The sequence below is a fragment of the Paroedura picta genome, chromosome 12 (assembly GCF_049243985.1).
Source record: "Paroedura picta isolate Pp20150507F chromosome 12, Ppicta_v3.0, whole genome shotgun sequence".
NCBI classification, from domain to species: Eukaryota; Metazoa; Chordata; class Lepidosauria; order Squamata; family Gekkonidae; genus Paroedura; species Paroedura picta.
The window spans coordinates 46220012-46237463 of NC_135380.1; the positions used below are offsets into that span (position 1 = coordinate 46220012).

The following is a 17452-nucleotide window of genomic DNA, read 5'->3' on the forward strand; positions in this document are numbered from 1 at the left end:
AATGTATCCAGGTGACTTTGGCCCAGTTGCCTTGAAGGGAGGGTGAGATAAAAATGCAGCGATCAGGGGAGGGGGGGGTTGGGTATCAGATCATCTGACTGGTAAAGGTAAAGGTAAAGGTATCCCCTGTGCAAGCACCGAGTCATGTCTGACCCTTGGGGTGACGCCCTCTAGCGTTTTCATGGCAGACTCAATACGGGGTGGTTTGCCAGTGCCTTCCCCAGTCATGACCATTTACCCCCCAGCAAGCTGGGTACTCATTTTACCGACCTCGGAAGGATGGAAGGCTGAGTCAACCTTGAGCCGGCTGCTGGGATTGAACTCCCAGCCTCATGGGCAAAGCTTTCAGACCACTCTGCGCCACAAGAGGCTCATATCATCTGACTGGTAGCTTAGCCTTAATAGGCATTTTAGGGGGGGGCACAGATTGAAACTTTCTGAGGCAAATAGGCCCCCCAAACCTGGTTTCAATGAAAAAGATGATTCCTGGATCCTTATCAAGGACCCCCACACAAACACCTGCAGTTGCTGCTTTAGGGGTCAAACAAACAGCATCTGAGGAAATCTATGATGATTGCACACCCTAAACTGGATCAGGGCCTGACAATGTGCATCACCTCCTGCTTGCAAGCACGCAATTGTAAACAACGCGTTAACTGTTACCTGATGGGAGACCCCTCTCATGTTATCCTGCTATCTCGTCATGGCTTTTCCCTTCCTAACAAGGCGGCGGAGAAGATAGAAGCATGGACATCCTGCAAGTTTCTCCTTGGGTTGTAAAACAATGCCAGGGACCGCAAGTGGTGGGTTGGGGAACTCAAACTTCCTTCCTCCCTGAGTCCCAACATTAATTAAAAAAAAAAGACACTTCCACGTTGCTATGGGATCACGTCACAACAGTAAAACATTTTTCAAGATTTTTTGGGGGGATTCTTTGTATAATGGTCTCAATTTATGTTTGTGATAGGTTGGCCACGGTAACTGGGACCCCGTGATTGTGTGTTCACATTAAAGATTAAAAATACAGAACATGGTTTAGCCATGCTAATAGGGACAGGTCTGCTTCATCACATGGCCCCACCTCTTTCCCCCTTCATGCCCTACTGCCAGAAAACAAAAACATGGATGTGTTTGAGATAGGGGTGTTGGCTGCTCCCAATATTACTGTGCACACTGAAGAGAACATGACAGTACATTTTATTTCCACTGATACATGGGCATGTCGCTTTGTGGTCCCATAGCAACATGGATCGTGTTATTATTTTTGTAAAAAGATTAGCAATCCGAAAATGGAAAAGAGAGGGTGGGTGCAAGGGTGGGCAGAATGCTAGCGAGACATTTCTTCTTTCAGACAGGCTTGCCCCTGTTAGTGCCTTGTTGTACACCGCAACAAGAAAGGGAAACGGATTCTCCTGCTTTCCTCATCGCAGGACAAAGGGGATGAAAACTTGCGCCAACCACTAGAGAAGTATGGGTTGCTGCCAACATCATGAGCCTCAGCATTGAAACACACAAACAATGGGAGGCTGAGCAGGGACAAATTCCTTGTGTGGAAATGGTCCTACTGTACATAAATATAGAAAAATATCTAGGATATCATGCAGGGGTAGTAAAGGGGACAGATAGCTAGCATAGGAAGGTTAGGGACCTCCCCCTATTTCAGATTGTTCCCTTCCTGTCTGTAGATTGACTTGTTAAAGTTCTAAGAATAGCACTTACCCTCTCACAACTAGATTAGACAGGCTTCCTATATCTCTGACCTTTTCTATAAAGTTTGTTCCTTTCTTTAATAAACTGATTTATTTTCAAACAGCTTGTGCTTAGTTTTACTGCATGTTTAGACTCTAATAACGGGATTATGCGTCCATTGAGAACACTTCAACCATGACAGCAAAGGTAGATAGATCATCAAGCAGAAAAGAAAGAACCCAAATGACAACCTTCTGCAATGTTCAGTGTACTTACCTACTGGATAGGCTCACAAAAGGCAACGTCCTGATTTGAAAAGAGAATGACGAGTCACCTGTTTGAGACAGGGCTGTGGCACACCATTATAGACCCCTGATCAGGAGATGAGGACCAAACAAAGCAAAGTACCACAACTAGCAAACCTCATTTTGATAAGAGTGCTTGCAAAAAGGGGAGAGAGGTATTTCATAAAGCAAAATGGAGAAATGATTGCAATAGAGAAAATGTAACAGGACCTGTATGCTCTTGAAACATGCACACAAAAATGCAAATTTAACAAAGTATTATATCCACAAAAAATATTCTTGGCTGGGTACAGGCATTTAGGATATAGAGAAAGTCTGAAAACCAGAATTTGAACAAAAGCATGCAAATGCCATATTGAAGGAAAGTGCAAGTATTTTGCTTAGGCAAAAGGAACAAGACATAATTTATAAAAAGCACGTGAAACAAGCCAGATACAGCTCCCTCTGGAGCTAATAAATAGTTATGTCTGTGGTCCAATGAAAATAGCAATCCCTAGTGAAATCAGATACATTTTGACTTTTGTTTATGGTTTTTCTAAGCGCATTGACCTACTTGATCAAAGTGTCTGAAAAGTTCAAGTGGGGACCAAAGTGGGGCAGTGGGGACCAAAGGAAGCCACTGGCAATTTGGACTGAAAATGGAGTAGAACAGTGGTCCCCGACCCCCGGTCCGGAGACCGGCATCAGTCCGTAGATCAGTCGGTACCGGGCCGCAGCTCCTCCTCGTCCTCCTCCCTGGCTGCTGCCTTCGGGGCTGCCCTGCCACTCTGCCACTGGTGCTCTCCAGAGGCCACCATGGCTGGGGCTTCCCCTCCACATGGCACTGCGCAGCTGTTGCTAGCAGCACCCCCCAGTGGGCGGCAGGAAGTCAGGAGTGCGACAGGAAAGCAAGTGGAGCAGGGGCTCAGGCAAAAGACTACCCCCCTCAGTAAAATTGTCAAGCGTTGACCGGTCCCCAGTGATAAAAAGGTTGGGGACCACTGGCGTAGAATACATGGGCTATGAAATGAAGGAGTGCCTAGCTGTACAAGGAACTGAGCATCAACTCCTAGTCCCATACACTCCAGAGCAAAACGGTGTAGCAAAGAGGAAGAATCACTCTGTAATGTCACCAGGTCATGTAGGCTGATCCCCCAGTCTCCCTGCAAAACATTGCAAAAAAAAAACATTGCAAAAGTACAGACCAGCGAGTCAGGCTAAACCTGTAATCCCTTCCCCCATGTGGTAGCTGCCACGAACCCTGATCTACCCCAAAACCTAAGAGTCCCGGGGCAACTTTTAGGTTTATTTGGGAACAAAGCCAACTAGGGTTGCACGCTCCAGCGCGCTTCAGCAAGCACCGAAGCCTGAGGTGGCCAGCGTCGCAGCGCGGAGGGGAGGGGTGGTGGTGGTAACCCTCCCCTCTGCACCACGGTGCTGGCCACCTTGGGCTTCAGTGCTCGCTGAAGTGGCCGAAGTGCGCTGGAGAGCACAACCTTAGTCTCAACCCAGTCCAAGGAAGAGAGAGACCTCAAAACAATTCTGTAACCAAGAAGGCACTGCGTGGGCAATTTCCTGTAACACTTTCAAGAATCAGAGAAAGGGTTTTTAAAAATTAATAGGCATTTATTAAGGTGTAAAATTCTACAAGCTATACTGGTAGTGACGAAAATAACAAAAGTGTCTGATAAAACTTCTCTAATAATACAGGCAAGAAGGTTTTTGCAATCAATAGTGTAAGTCCATGAGGCACAAGCAAAGTCCAAGACAAGAGGTCTGACCCACACAATGGTTTCCAAGTTGGCCAGTCCTTCAATAGCATACAGTAGTCAAACCGCAGAGGAAAGACAATAGAGCCTGCAAAACGGAGCTCTCCCACCGGGCGTTGAGGCCAATATCAACAGGACCCTCCTCCTTAACCCTCTCCCACCCTGGATTGAGATGGAAGCAGAGCTGTTCAGTCGGGAAATCTGGCAACTACAGTGTACCAGTTCATTTTAATGGCTTTTAACTGTTAATACTTGGATTGTTTATTGCTATGTTGCAAACCACCCCAAGACGGCTGTGCTGAGGGGGTGCAGTAAAGAAACTGAATAAATAATAAATAAATTCCTACATGGGATTCACAATATCCAAGCAAAATCATATCTGAATTTAAGGGTAGAACAATTACACCCATAGTAACAAAGCACCCTGTTATGCTGAATAACCAGTTAGACCCATGCTAAGGTGTTAGCAATCTGACTTCATTAGACCTGCCTTAGCAAAAGGTTCAGGCTCCCATGTGAACAAGGCTACTGTTAACTGGCAAAAGCTGGAGATGACTTCTTCAAGCTTAATTCTGGAGATAGGCCTTGGTGGCTGTGCTCATCTCGCAGGTACAATTTAACGACAAACCAATTAAACCGACATTGGAAAGAAAGACTTTTTAAAAGTCGCATCAGAACCAGGCCTACAGGGCGAGGCCTGAACCAAGATTTCAAGAACACTGAAAAACGAATGTGCTCGCTTTTCCACTACACGCTTCCCAACTGGAACGTGCAGAGGGATGCTTCATGAAGCAGAGCTCCATGCAATGTACTGAGGAGAAGCAATAAACACGGCTTTGTTGCTAAAAAGCAGGATGCCCACAAAAGGCGCCAAAGGCAAACCATGATCAATTAAGCATGGGAGCGAAAAGCCACGTCGGCACTTGCACAACAGCAGGGCAAATTCCTGCTGATGCACGACACTGGCCCTGCATCCTCCTGGCTCTGGCCTGCTTTACAACTTCCGATGCCCAGCTTTAAGGGAACACTGATTTTTCAGTATTCCCTTTAGTAATGTGGGCACCATTGGCAGGTATGCCAGGCTGGGCCTGTGCATACAGGGAAGAGCTGGGCCTATGCCTCTGGTGTCCCAGAAGGGACACAAAATGCCCCATTTGGCTCCATGGTGTTTTGCAGCACCACAAAACTGAACAGGGCGTCTTTTCACCTCCACGATGGTGGGATAGCGTTGTGATGCTATCCCACCTTTGTGCACTGCAGTGAACCCTCCTGCTCCAGTGATGTGTGGTGGAACCTTTTTGCTCCAGAGTAATGTGCACACATGCACACCTCCGGGGGAGATTTCTTCCCCTGTTAGTACATGGGAAGCAGCCCAGTGTGGCTGCTGCCATGCATAATTATTATTATTATTTAATTTTTAGACCGCCCTTCTCCCAATAGGTCTCAGGGCGGTTTACAACATAAATAGTTAAAACACAATAAAATCCCCATAAAAACCCCAATTAAAAGTTACATATAACATATAGCGGCGGTGGTCACAATTCTGATCTTAGTTCAGCCTGGTGGGAAGAATAATGTTCAGAAGAGGGTGGCACCAATACAATAGATCTAACCATGATCTCGATGTTAGAGATCTCAATATTGGAGGGGATCCTCTGATGGATTAGTGGGAGAGCTGCCCTGGCCTCAACCATATGCCTGGCGGAAGAGCTCATAATCAGTCCTTATGAAATGTGGTATGGGCACAAGCACAGCATGAGCCATCTAGAAGTATTTGGGTCCAAAGCTTTTGCCTCCCTTCCAAAAGAAAAATGATCTAGGAGGGATTTGAAAACAGAACAAGGATTCTTTGTAGGCTGCAACTAGGACTGCCAACCTCCAGGTCGGACCTGGAGGTCTCCCACTACCACCAATGACCTCCAGGCAATCAAGATCATTCCCCCTGGAGAATATGGCTGCTTTGGCTCTTTAGGGCAGTGGTCCCCAACCCGCGGGCCGCCACCCCCCCCGAAGCGAGAAGCGAGAAGCTTGCCAGGCCGTGAGCAAATCGGCCGCCAAAGCGGCCGATTAGCTCGCGGCCTGGCAAGCTTCTTGTTTCGGGAGGGGGGGGGGAAGAGAAGCTTGCAGAGCCGCAATCTAATCAGCTGCTTTGGCGGCCAATTTGCTGGCAGCCCGGAAGGGCCGGGAGAGGGAGCTGGGCGCATACACGCGTGCACGGCAGTCCGTGCATGTGCGTTTGCGCTGGGGTTGCTGTGCGTGCACGGGGCCCCGGGCCGCCCTCTCCCGCCACTCCGGCGCAGCGGTCCGCGGCAACCGGAAGGTTGGGGACCACTGCTTTAGGGCACTATATGGCAATGAAGCCCTTCCCCTCTCCAAAACTCCACCCTCTCCGAGCTCCACCCCCCCAGATCTCCAGGTATACCCCAACCCAGAGCTAGCAACCCTGATGGTAACACTCTAGCCCACTCATTGGTTAGTGCTCCACCATCCTGCTCCCAGATGCTGCCATCACTAGTGCCATGAGGAAGGGGCTGCAAGACAGCTGCAAGCATTGGCATTGGGGAGTCTAACAAACAGGTAGGGGGGAACACAGGCAAGGGGGAGGCATGCGATGAAAGGAGGAGAGTGTGAGAGGAGGGCTTGTGGTAAACAGGAGAGGAGGGCCCTTGGAATGCTCTGCTGGGATCTCCCAAAGCCTGGAATCAGCCCGGCCTGCTGATAACACATGGAATCATAGTATTTATTTACTAGGGGCAAAGCCCGTTGTATCCAAGAATACAACGGGCGCTAGAGCTTGGCAGTGGGAAGAGGAAGGGGAGGAGTTGTCCAGTCTGAAAGGGTTGAATGTTGAGGCCTACTGCACAGGGTTGTTGTGCAAAAAAACCAGTTTCATCTGCAGAATATCGCTGTACAGTGAACTCAAACCTGCAGAGAGTAGCAAAGAAGAAAGACACATGGCTTGGCTGTGTCCAACCCCCGGCCAGAGCAGTATTTTAAGTGAGAAGGGGCTTTTCTGTGGCCTCCCTGTCAGGCAACAGTTTGGCAGAAGGGGTAAGTCCCCCCCCCTCAAAAGGAAGGCCCTCAGGCTCCCCTGCGTCGCTCTTGGAAGCGCCTCCCTCCCCTCAGTCAGGGCCTGTCAGGGGCTCCTTCGCAGCAGGCCTGTCAGGGTTCTGAGGCCATTTGCAGTTGGACATGGCAGTTAGGACAGCCTTGGGGCGAAAAGGGCTGGTACAGCCTGTCCAAGCCTCTGTTCTCATCCCCCTTGGCAGCCCTGCTGACCTCCTCTCCCTTTGGTGGTCAGGAGCAGACTGGCAGCCATTTCTCCAGATTGCCCCTGGCTGGATGGAATTTTGGTCTGTCCTGGTGAGGGGCCAATCGGAAGGCACAAAGCGCCTTCTGATTGGCCCCTCCGCTTGTCAGTGCAGGGCCATGGGACCAATTGTTGGCCTTCCTCATCACGGACTGAGCCCACCCCAACACCCCTTACTGTTTTATTAAGAGGGAAAAGATATTTATATACCTCCCTCCCTCTTGGCTCAGTGTGGTTTACATTAGGGCCCTGTCCGAACTCCCACAATTGTGCAGAAGAGAGTTCCTCCACCAGGCATTTGCCTGAGACCGACCACAGGTCCCCCTCAGACATCCCCTCCACGTCCTGAACCAGTCAGACCTCTCTAAGGGCCTTAGTTAAGTTCCTGTTCCTGTTATATCGTTGTTTAAGATCACTGAAATTGTGTTATTTAGATTGTTGTTGTATTTGTTTATGTTATATATTAATTAGTTCCATGTATCCCCCCATGTTGTTGTATGTAAACTACCCTGAGCCATATGAAAGGGCGGTATAGAAATCAAATAAATAAACTCTCATGACCTGAAAATGCATGATCCATGTCATTACTCATGACACACACACAAGATAAAATGGAACTTAATTTAGTGTAAAGCATAAGATGAAATTATGGGCTGCCAGGAGGCAACATCAGGGGAAGACCTCAGCCTCCGTGCCCTCTTATTGAACCCGCAGAGGCAGTGGTTGGCCACCGTTGAATGAGGAGGCTGGATTAGGTGGACCCTCAGTTATAATTGCCAGGCTCCAAGTAGCATTTGGAGGTCTCCTGATATCACAACTGAAATTCAGATAACTGAGATGAGCTTCCCTGGAGAAAATGGCTGCTTCGGAGAGTGGGCATTGCACTCCACTGAGGTCTCTCCCCTCCCCAAGCCCCATGAATCTCCCAACCTCCTCTACAGATTCTGAAGGAAACCTTTCATGCTCGCATTCTGGGGACATGAGACCCTTCTAGCTTGGAACCAACAGAGGGAGGCTGGAAATGCTGATTTCTCACCCTGGGCAGATCCAGCCTTAAAGGTTTTCACAAGTAAGTTTATTCTCCATCTATTGCATGGCATTGAACTTTCAGGCAGTGCTTGGATGGGAGACCACTGAGGAAATCCAGGGTTGCTCCGAGGGGTGGGCTGGGGCAAATCACCTCTGAATGTCTCTTGCCTTGGGAACCCTGTGCGGTCTCCATAAGTCAGCTGGAGTTGCATAGCCCTTTCCTCCTTATTATATAGCTCTTAATGCCTCCTTATTATACAGCAGGACTTTGTTTGCTAAAGGAAGAGAATATCAGTTCTGGTATAATGCTTGCATTACTGGATGAATGACATCTGTGCCTGACAAGAACAACTGAAATGGTAACACATCTAGGGATCTGTTGTGCACGCATCAGCACAAAAATCATTTGCGCCTTCGAAGTGAGGCACTAAGATAAGGACATAAAGAATTTGGATGAATTCACTCCCACAAAGATGCTGCACCCAAGAACTTTGGTTGAGTTCAAATCCCCTGGGCCGGATGAAATGCACCCGAGAGTGCTTAAAGAAGAGTGTCATCTCTTGTTTGACCACGTCCAGCTTGCCTTGATTCATGGATCTGACGTTCCAGGTTCCCATGGAATAAAAATCTTTACAGCATCAGACTGTCTTTTCTCCACCAGTTACTTCCACAACTGAGCGTCCTTTTGGCTTTGGCCCAGTCGCTTCATTCATTCTGGCACTACTCGTACTAGCCGTCTGCTCATCCACAGTAGCATATTGGACACCTTCCGACTTGAGGGGCTCATCTTCCGGCGTCATATCGTTTTGCCTTAGAGTTTTCATGGCAAAGATACAGGAGTGGTTTGCCATTTCCTTCCTCGGAGGATCACCTTTTGTCAGAGCTCTCAGCTATGACCTGACCATCTTGGGTGGCCCTACACGGCATAGCTCATAGCTTCACTGAACTACGCAAGCCCCTTCGCCACATCAAGGCAGCGATCTTTGAAGGGGCCACTTAACAATAATAGGATCCATACCTATTTTTTTACGCATTTTACCAACTTGCCAATAAGAATATCATGCGGAACCTTATCAAAAGCCTTACTGAAATCAAGGTAAACAATGTGCACAGCATTCCCATGATCAAGCAAGACAGTTGTCAGAATCTCATGATTGCTGCCATGATTCAATCTGTTCTTTAGTCTCTATGTAGCCATTTTGGAATTTGTCTGTTCCCTAACCCTGAACTGTCTGCTCATGTATTCCTTTAAGTAACAAATGACAATCCCAGAAAGACGAAAACATTGCAGGAGCTCTAAGAAGCCTATTTGGATGAACAAAGAACTTCAAGAGGAACTAAGAAAGAAAAGGAAAATGTTCAGGAAATGGAGGGAAGGACAGAGCTCTAAAGAAGAGTACCTACAGGTTACTAGGCACTGTAGATCAATCATCAAAAAAGCCAAAGCTGAGAGTGAGCTAAGATTGGCCAGGGAAGCCCATTGTAACAAGAAAAGATTTTTCAGTTATGTGAGGAGCAAACGTAAAGCAGGCAATAGGCCCACTTTTGGGTGCAGATGGACAAACTCTAATGGAGGATGCAGAGAAAGCAGAAAGGCTCAACGCCTATTTTACATCTGTTTTTTTCCACAGGTCAAAGGGTTTAGGCACATCTAGAGATGGCAGTAGCCAAGGAATAGTGTCTGGGTGGCAGGTTGACATGGACAGAGAGGTTGTCGAGAGGCATTTAGCTGCACTGGATAAGTTCAAATCCCCTGGGCCGGATGAAATGCACCCGAGAGTGCTCAAAGAACTTTCCCGAGAACTTGCAGAACTCTTGTCCATCATCTTCGGGACCTCTTTAAGGACTGGAGATGTCCGGGAGGACTGGAAGAGAGCAAACATTATTCCAATCTTCAAAAAAGGGAGGAAGGATGGTCCGGGAAACTACAGACCAATGAGTCTGACCTCTGTTGTGGGGAAGATAATGGAGCAGATATTAAAGGGAGTGATCTGCAAACATCTGGAGGACAATTTGGTGATCCAAGGAAGTCAGCATGGATTTGTCTCCAACAGGTCCTGTCAGACCAACCTGGTTTCCTTTTTTGACCAAGTAACAGGTTTGCTGGATCGGGGAAATTCGGTTGATGTCATTTACTTGAATTTTAGTAAAGCTTTTGATAAAGTTCCCCATGATGATCTGATGGATAAATTGAAGGACTGCAATCTGCATTTCCAGATAGTTAGGTGGATAGGGAATTGGTTAGAGAACCGCACTCAAAGAGTTGTCAATGGTGTTTCATCAGACTGGAGGGAGGTGAGTAGCGGGGTACCTCAGGGCTCGGTGCTTGGCCCGGTACTTTTTAACATATTTATTAATGATCTAGATGAAGGAGTGGAGGGACTACTCATCAGGTTTGCAGATGACACCAAATTGGGAGGACTGGCAAATACTCCAGAAGATAGAGACAGAGTTCAACGAGATCTGAACACAATGGAAAAATGGGCAAATGAGAACAAGATGCAATTTGATAAAGATAAGTGTAAAGTTCTGCATCTGGGTCAAAAAAATGAAAAGCATGCCTACCGGATGGGGGATACGCTTCTAGGTAACACTGTGTGTGAATGAGACCTTGGGGTACTTTGGATTGTAAACTAAACATGAGCAGGCAGTGTGATGCAGCGGTAAAAAAGGCAAATGCCATTTTGGGCTGTATCAACAGGGGCATCACATCAAAATCACAAAATGTCATAGTCCTATTGTATACAGCACTGGTCAGACCACACCTGGAGTACTGTGTGCAGTTCTGGAGGCCTCACTTCAAGAAGGACGTCGATAAAATTGAAAGGGTACAGAGGAGAGCGACGAGGATGATCTGGGGCAGGGGACCAAACCCTATGAAGATAGGTTGAGGGACTTGGGAATGTTCAGCCTGGAGAAAAGGAGGTTGAGAGGGGACATGATAGCCCTCTTTAAGTATTTGAAAGGTTGTCACTTGGAGGAGGGCAGGATGGTGTTTCCGTTGGCTGCAGAGGAAAGTAATGGGTTTAAACTACAAGTACAATGATATAGGCTAGATATCAGGAAAAAAAATTCAGTCAGAGTAGTTCAGCAGTGGAATAGGCTGCCTAAGGAGGTGGTGAGCTCCCCCTCACTGGCAGTCTTCAAGCAAAGGTTGGATACACACTTTTCTTGGATGCTTTACGATGCTTAGGGCTGATCCTGCTCTGAGCAGGGGGTTGGACTAGATGGCCTGTGTGGCCCCTTCCAACTCTATGATTCTGTGATTCTGTAAATCAGAAGGGGTATTTAATTTTTTGCTGTTGGTTTGAGTACAGTGTCAGTAATGTTGTTTTGTACCGTTATTGTTTGATGCATGGTATTTGGAAATACTAGAGCGCATAAAGCCTGATCTATCACTGGAAGGCACAATTAAGAGACTGTCTGGCTTCCTTTGGAGAGGCAATTATGCTAGGAGTGGTCAGTGGAAAAAGGAAAGCAGGCCTACAATGAACGTGGTGGTCAGACAAGATCTCAATGGGCACTGGCCAGAACACTGCATGGCTGAAGGAGGCAGCGCAAGACTGAAAGACATGGACACAGCTGGGGCACAGGATCGCCAAGAGCCGGACACAATGGCTAACTCCATCATTAGCTGAAGGCTACAGGGTGGGGGGAAAAGAGCCTCTTGTGGCGCAGAGTGGTAAGGCAGCAGATATGCAGTCTGAAAGCTCTGCCCACGAGGCTGGGAGTTCGATCCCAGCAGCCGGCTCAAGGTTGGCTCAGCCTTCCATCCCTCCGAGGTCGGTAAAATGAGTACCCAGCTTGCTGCTGGGGGGTAAACGGTAATGACAGGGGAAGGCACTGGCAAACCACCCCGTATTGAGTCTGCCATGAAAACGCTGGAGGGCGTCACCCCAAGGGTCAGACATGACCCGGCGCTTGCACTGGGGATACCTTTACCTCTTTACAGGGTGGGTGATGTTCCTTTCGCACGGTGGATTGCTCAGTTTGTACCCCTTCAAGATTAGCTACATCTAAGATGCCTGATAGTAAAAAAAGGAAAAAAGAACAAAGTCCTTTCAAAGAGTAACAAGAATGTAAAGGGCTGCAGGCGAGGGGGGCGACTGAACCTCCCCGTGAAGGGCGCAGGCAGGCTTCCGTCCCAGGGAGCGGCGCTAGGGGGCGCCAGAGGAGCACGAGGACAGCCCCGCCCCCAACCGCGGCGGGAATTCCTCCTCGGAACTGAATCGGCCGCCAGAGCAGAAGCCGCGACCCCGCCCCCGGCTTCAGGCCCCGCCTCCCGGCTCCTGGCGGCCGCCCGCGTGGGACCCTAAACAGCGGCAGGAGGGGCTCTTTGGCGCCGGAAGCGGAAGTGGGCGGCGGGCGGCAAGATGGCGGGCGTGGAGGTCCGGCTGCCGGTGATTCGCAGGCGGTCGTCGCAGAGTCTGCCCCGCGGGGCCGGCGAGGGCGAGAGGGACCTGGTGGCGCCGGGGGACACCATCACCACCGACCCCGGATACATGAGGTCAAGCCCCCCCCGGTCTGCCCCGCGGGGTTGTCGTGCAACGGCTGCATGGCGCCTGCCTCTCGCCACGGGGGGGGGGGGAATCCGGAGGCTGCTTCCTGCGCAGCATCCCCCCGAAAAATGCAGCCCGGCGCTCGTCGCAGCTGGCTTTAAAGGGGGGTGGGCGGAGGAGCCCTGCTGGGTCACTCCAGGGAGGGTCTTTCGAGTCAAGCCTCCCGCCTCCTAGCTCCGGGATTCAGAGGCTGACTGCCCCTGGACGTGGAGGCTTTACTCATGGATCTAATCCCCTTTGAAAGCTGTTCGTGGGGGTTGGTCTATCAGTACCTCTTAGCCATGGTGCATCCAGAGCAGTGTTTCCCAAGGGGATGTGGGTTGCAAAGCATCCTCAAGTGGGTGGCAGGCTGCCCCTGCTGTTTCCACTTACCTCTTTTGTATTCTGGAAACCCAGAACTGACCCTGGAAACAGTGTTTTCCATACACCAGTTGGTATATTTTATCTTCACCGCATAGGCCCATTAAGTAAAATGTCCTCTTATGATCCCTGGAGTCAGTTTCTTAGAACCTATGCAGGGAATTCTGGGGAGAAGAGATGGTGGTCGGAGGCTGGAATGGAACCCCCATAGGCAAAGGGTGTGTATGAAGAAATGCCACCAGCTTTTTTTTGGGGGGGGTTCATAGTTGGGGGGCAGCTGTGACCCTTGCGTGATGTTGATTTCTCAAAAGCGTTTGGTTAGTCCCTGTATAAAACTGATTGCTGAACTAGATTAGTGGCAAAAAAAATACCTTGATCCAGCCCTTGATGGGATACCAAGTACTTTTGGACTTTGTCACCATAGTGGAAAAGTTGGGAACTGCTGATATAGAGGACACTGAACACCATTGCTGAGAAGCGCCATCAGTGGGTGTTGTTGGCCTGTGTATGAGACAGGATGACAAGATGAACCACTAGCCTGATCCAGCAGGGCTGTTCTTGTGTTCTTAGAGTAGAGATTCCTCTTGGCTCTCACAGTTACTAGCAAAATGGCTGTCCTCTTCCATGAATCTCTTTTCTCAAAGCTGTAGTCATTGCTTGATTTTCTGATGATGATTTCTGTAAATTAATGGCATGGTGTTGTCTTGCCTTAATCTATCCCTTCTGTTTTCATTGGGTCTAACATTCTTGGAGACTGGCAGAAAAGCCCATTTTGCAAAAAATACAACAGGCTCTAGCCTCCCCCGGCAGCTCTGCCGTGGCAGGGCTGCCCAGGATATGAGCTAGCTCTGGTGAGAGATCCGAACCTTCTCCCACCCCACATAGGCATCTCTGCCAAGGCCTGGGGAGGCCATGGTGGGGCTGCTTGAGGTGGGGGTGAGCTCTGGCGGGGGCTCCAAGTCCCCCCCACACAGTAACTCTTTCAAGGTCTGGTGAGGCAGTGGTGGGGCTGCTTGGGGCAGGAACAAGCTCTGGCGGGGCTCCCATCCTCCTCCTTCCCCCTAGCAGCTCTGCTGAGACCTTGTAAGCCTGTGGCAGGACTCCTCAGGGCAGCAGCCACCTTAACTGATTGCCACCCCCTTGTACAGCACATGGGTGGAGGGGGAGGCAGTCGGGTATGGTGCATCCCCCGCCTGATTGGTGCTCCAGGGCGAGTGACTCCCAGCAGCCCAATCAGGTATATGATGAGTCCCAACTCCTCCCACCACCCCAGTCAGGCTTCATTTTTGTTACAGATAGCAAAATATTTTTGTCTAAGTTCTACTGTGGCCCATCTTAATGATCTTTTAAAACAATGTTTAGTTGTAGAAATAACCTTCATGCTGCATAGAACAGGAGGTATTGTGGATTGTGGACATGCTGCAAGATCTGTGTTCACAATGGAGTCTTTTCTGTTCTTAATAGGGGTCATGGTACTTACATGGGCAATGAGAAGCTTGTGGCATCTGTGGCTGGAGTGGTGGACAGGGTGAACAAGCTGGTCTGTGTGAAAGCTTTGAAAACAAGGTGAGCCTAAATTCTAGTGGGAGGACTTGTTGGTGTCTTACAGTAAAGTCTTATTCTGACAGTTGACTGCCATGTTGGGGTATCACTTTCAGGGTCTGGAGCTTTGTTCGTCTAAGATATGTGAATTGCCATCCTTAATTTGCAGATTAGAAACCCATGGTAGACTCTATGTGGACAATGTGGTCAAAATGCCATAGAATTCAAGAGGTCATTTCTAGGCAAAGTTCTGCCATATCAGAGAAAATTATGGTGGCTGTTCACATTCAACCTAATTCTATTCGCTTTCAAGATTTATTGTGCTAGCATAGAAATATGCACTTCATTAAATGTTAAGTGCGTAAAATCAAACAAGCTTTCATAACTAATAAGCTAGCTAATAAGTTTTGATAAGCAGTGAAAGGTATTTAGACCATTAGCTTCCTCACATGTTCTAATTGATCTTCTGCCTGCATTTGGAAGATCAAATAAAGAGTCACCTGTTCAGTTGGAGGATGAGAAATGAAAGTACTCAGCTTTGCATGTTCCTTCCCCCTTTTCTTGTGCACTATGACGGACTTTCCCACATTCTCCTTTTTCGTGGTTAGACATTTTGCTTGTTGTGTTCCTGTTGCTTCATGTTCTTTTTCTGTTCCACATGTGTTTTGCTCTCTCTGGTCGTTGATTCAGTATTACATCACTGTATGTCTGGTGTATTTCCCTACAGGCTTAAACTGCTATTTTTTATGCTAAATATAAAACAATGTAATATCAAATAGACCACTAGAGGTAATAAACCATATATAGACACCCCCCCCCCCGGCAACAGGAACACACAAGGGAGGAAAATGTGAATGCAGAAATCTCAGAGTGACAACTGCTGGCTTTCCAACAAGCTTCCATTTGCCAGGAGGTTCCAATCATGTCTCTGTGGTTTCTTGCCTTGTCTTGTCCAAGCTAGGAAGTTTTGAGGATCTGTATGTGAGAACACATCATCCTGAACACAGTGTGCTAAGTGGATTGTGGATGGTTAAGCTGTCTGAGTACATGCCATGGACTGTCTCTGCTTTCAGCAGGGGGGCTTGTTTAATGGTCAATGTTTTGCTCTGCTGCGGTTTGTACCAAAACCTCTCATGGCTTCAGCATACTGAAGCCATACATACCCCTCTCCCCCCCTTCCTCCCAGAACTCCACCATCGTTATATTATTTTATTATATTGTTATACTGCTACATTATTCTGTTATATGGTTACAACCACTGTTATTAATTACTGTATGTTTTAACGAAGACTGTTTCATGTATCGTTGGCGGTCACCAGGGAGTTCCAGGATTGCTTTGTAGAGGCAGGAAGTGGCAAATGTCCTGCCTTGAAAACCCTCCTAAGTTGCTGCAAGTTGGCATTTCCACCACCGCCACTAAGAGAGGGACCCTGACCTGAATGGCCTAGCCTAGCTGACCACTTAAGCATTTACAATCATCACGTTTCAGAAGCGAAACAGGGTCATCCTGGGTTAGTAGCTGGATGAGAGATGCCCAAGGAAGCCCAGGGTTGCTGTGCAGAGGCAGGCTAAGAACTTGTCTTGCCTTGAAAACGCTGTGAGACTTGATGGCATTTTCTGTCACCTCCAAACTTTCTGCCTCTAGTTCTTGTTGCATTGTTCCTGCTAAGTTGCGCTGTTTCTGCAATCAGCATGGTATTCCTAACAGTATTTGTACAAATGGTGTGGTGATTAATGCAGTACGGAAAAGTGTTTTGAGGAGTTGTCTTAAACTTTTTCTCTTTTTGGTCAGGTATAACGGCGAAGTTGGTGATGTTGTGGTTGGGCGAATCACTGAGGTATGAAGGCCCAGGTTTTATTTCCTTGACACATGTTAAGTTCCTGTTTGTATTAATAGAGGACTTGCAAAGAATTGTGGAAGGAAAGAATAATTTGGAAACCCCATGGCTTCCAACCCCATTGTCTCCAGGTAAATTCTCTTAATTTCTCAGCAGACCTGAGCAGGCTGATGCCACGCTTCCCCTTCCTTCCCTTTAACTGACTCTCAGTTGCTCTGTCCTTCCATCCTTCTTGGAGCATGCTTGCTCTCAGCCCCCATTGGGAAGTGTATTTTTAGGGGGTTTGTTGGAGAAGCGACAGCCTGCTAAGAGTCTAGCTAACTGCTGGAGGTCCTGCTGAAAGAGTAGTTTAGTCCACTGTGTATCATAAGAGGAGCTGTGGTGCATTCTCTAGCGACCAGGATTTATTGGGCATTTTCTGTGGCCATTCAGCCTATCTCTCGTTTTTTATCTTCCATGTGTAATAGTTTGTGTTTGTGCCTGTGCTCCAAAAGCCGCTCTGTTGTATTAGTGACCTGCAGTCAGCTGTCTTTTTTTAGCTTAATCCTGTTGCTGTAAATTCATTGAAAGCGGACTCCAGAGCATGCATTGGATTATTTCCGGAACTTTGCAATGTTTTGCTGCCCTCACCTAGGAAGCCCAGGATTGCTGTGCAGGGGCAGGCAATGGAAAACCAATTCTTCTCTTGTGCAGGGAGTTGGACTAGATGACCCTGGAAGTCCCTTCCAGCTTTTTGATTCTGTAATCTCAAATGGGATCTATTAGAGTCTTTGGGACTGAAAAGGGACCTTTAAGAACTGAAAGAAAAAAGAGGATACAACGATGGGCTGTAAAACTCCTCTAAATGTCTGCTCTCTTCTGTCTCTGGCCATGCGGGGAGTGGGGAGGTCAGCACTCCAAAGCGGCTGAATGCCTACTTCGTGCATCATTAACCTGAATTTATGAGTCAGCGAGGGAGATTTGAATAGATTAATCAAAAGCACCGGGAGCCTGGGATATTATTTGGTGGCGTTTCTATCAGTTCTGTAAGGTGTGATTACCTGCATATATGTGGGAGGGGGGTTGGTCCATG

At 48.2% G+C, this 17452-nt stretch overlaps 1 protein-coding gene across 3 annotated transcripts in view; it reads left to right on the top strand.

Annotated features, from left to right (window-relative positions):
* Nucleotides 1–12378: 12378 nt before the first annotated feature.
* EXOSC2 (exosome component 2) overlaps nt 12379–17452 on the top strand; it is a 35253-nt gene continuing 30179 nt past the window's right edge. Inside the window, exons 1-3 of one of the 3 annotated variants that reach the window (XM_077305214.1) lie at nt 12379–12588; nt 14465–14566; nt 16335–16380. In XM_077305214.1, coding sequence (XP_077161329.1) covers nt 12455–12588; nt 14465–14566; nt 16335–16380 — 282 coding nt within the window. In that variant the 5' untranslated portion in view covers nt 12379–12454. The remainder of the gene's footprint in view (nt 12589–14464; nt 14567–16334; nt 16381–17452) is intronic. The other 2 variants (XM_077305215.1, XM_077305216.1) reach the window with 2 other exon arrangements.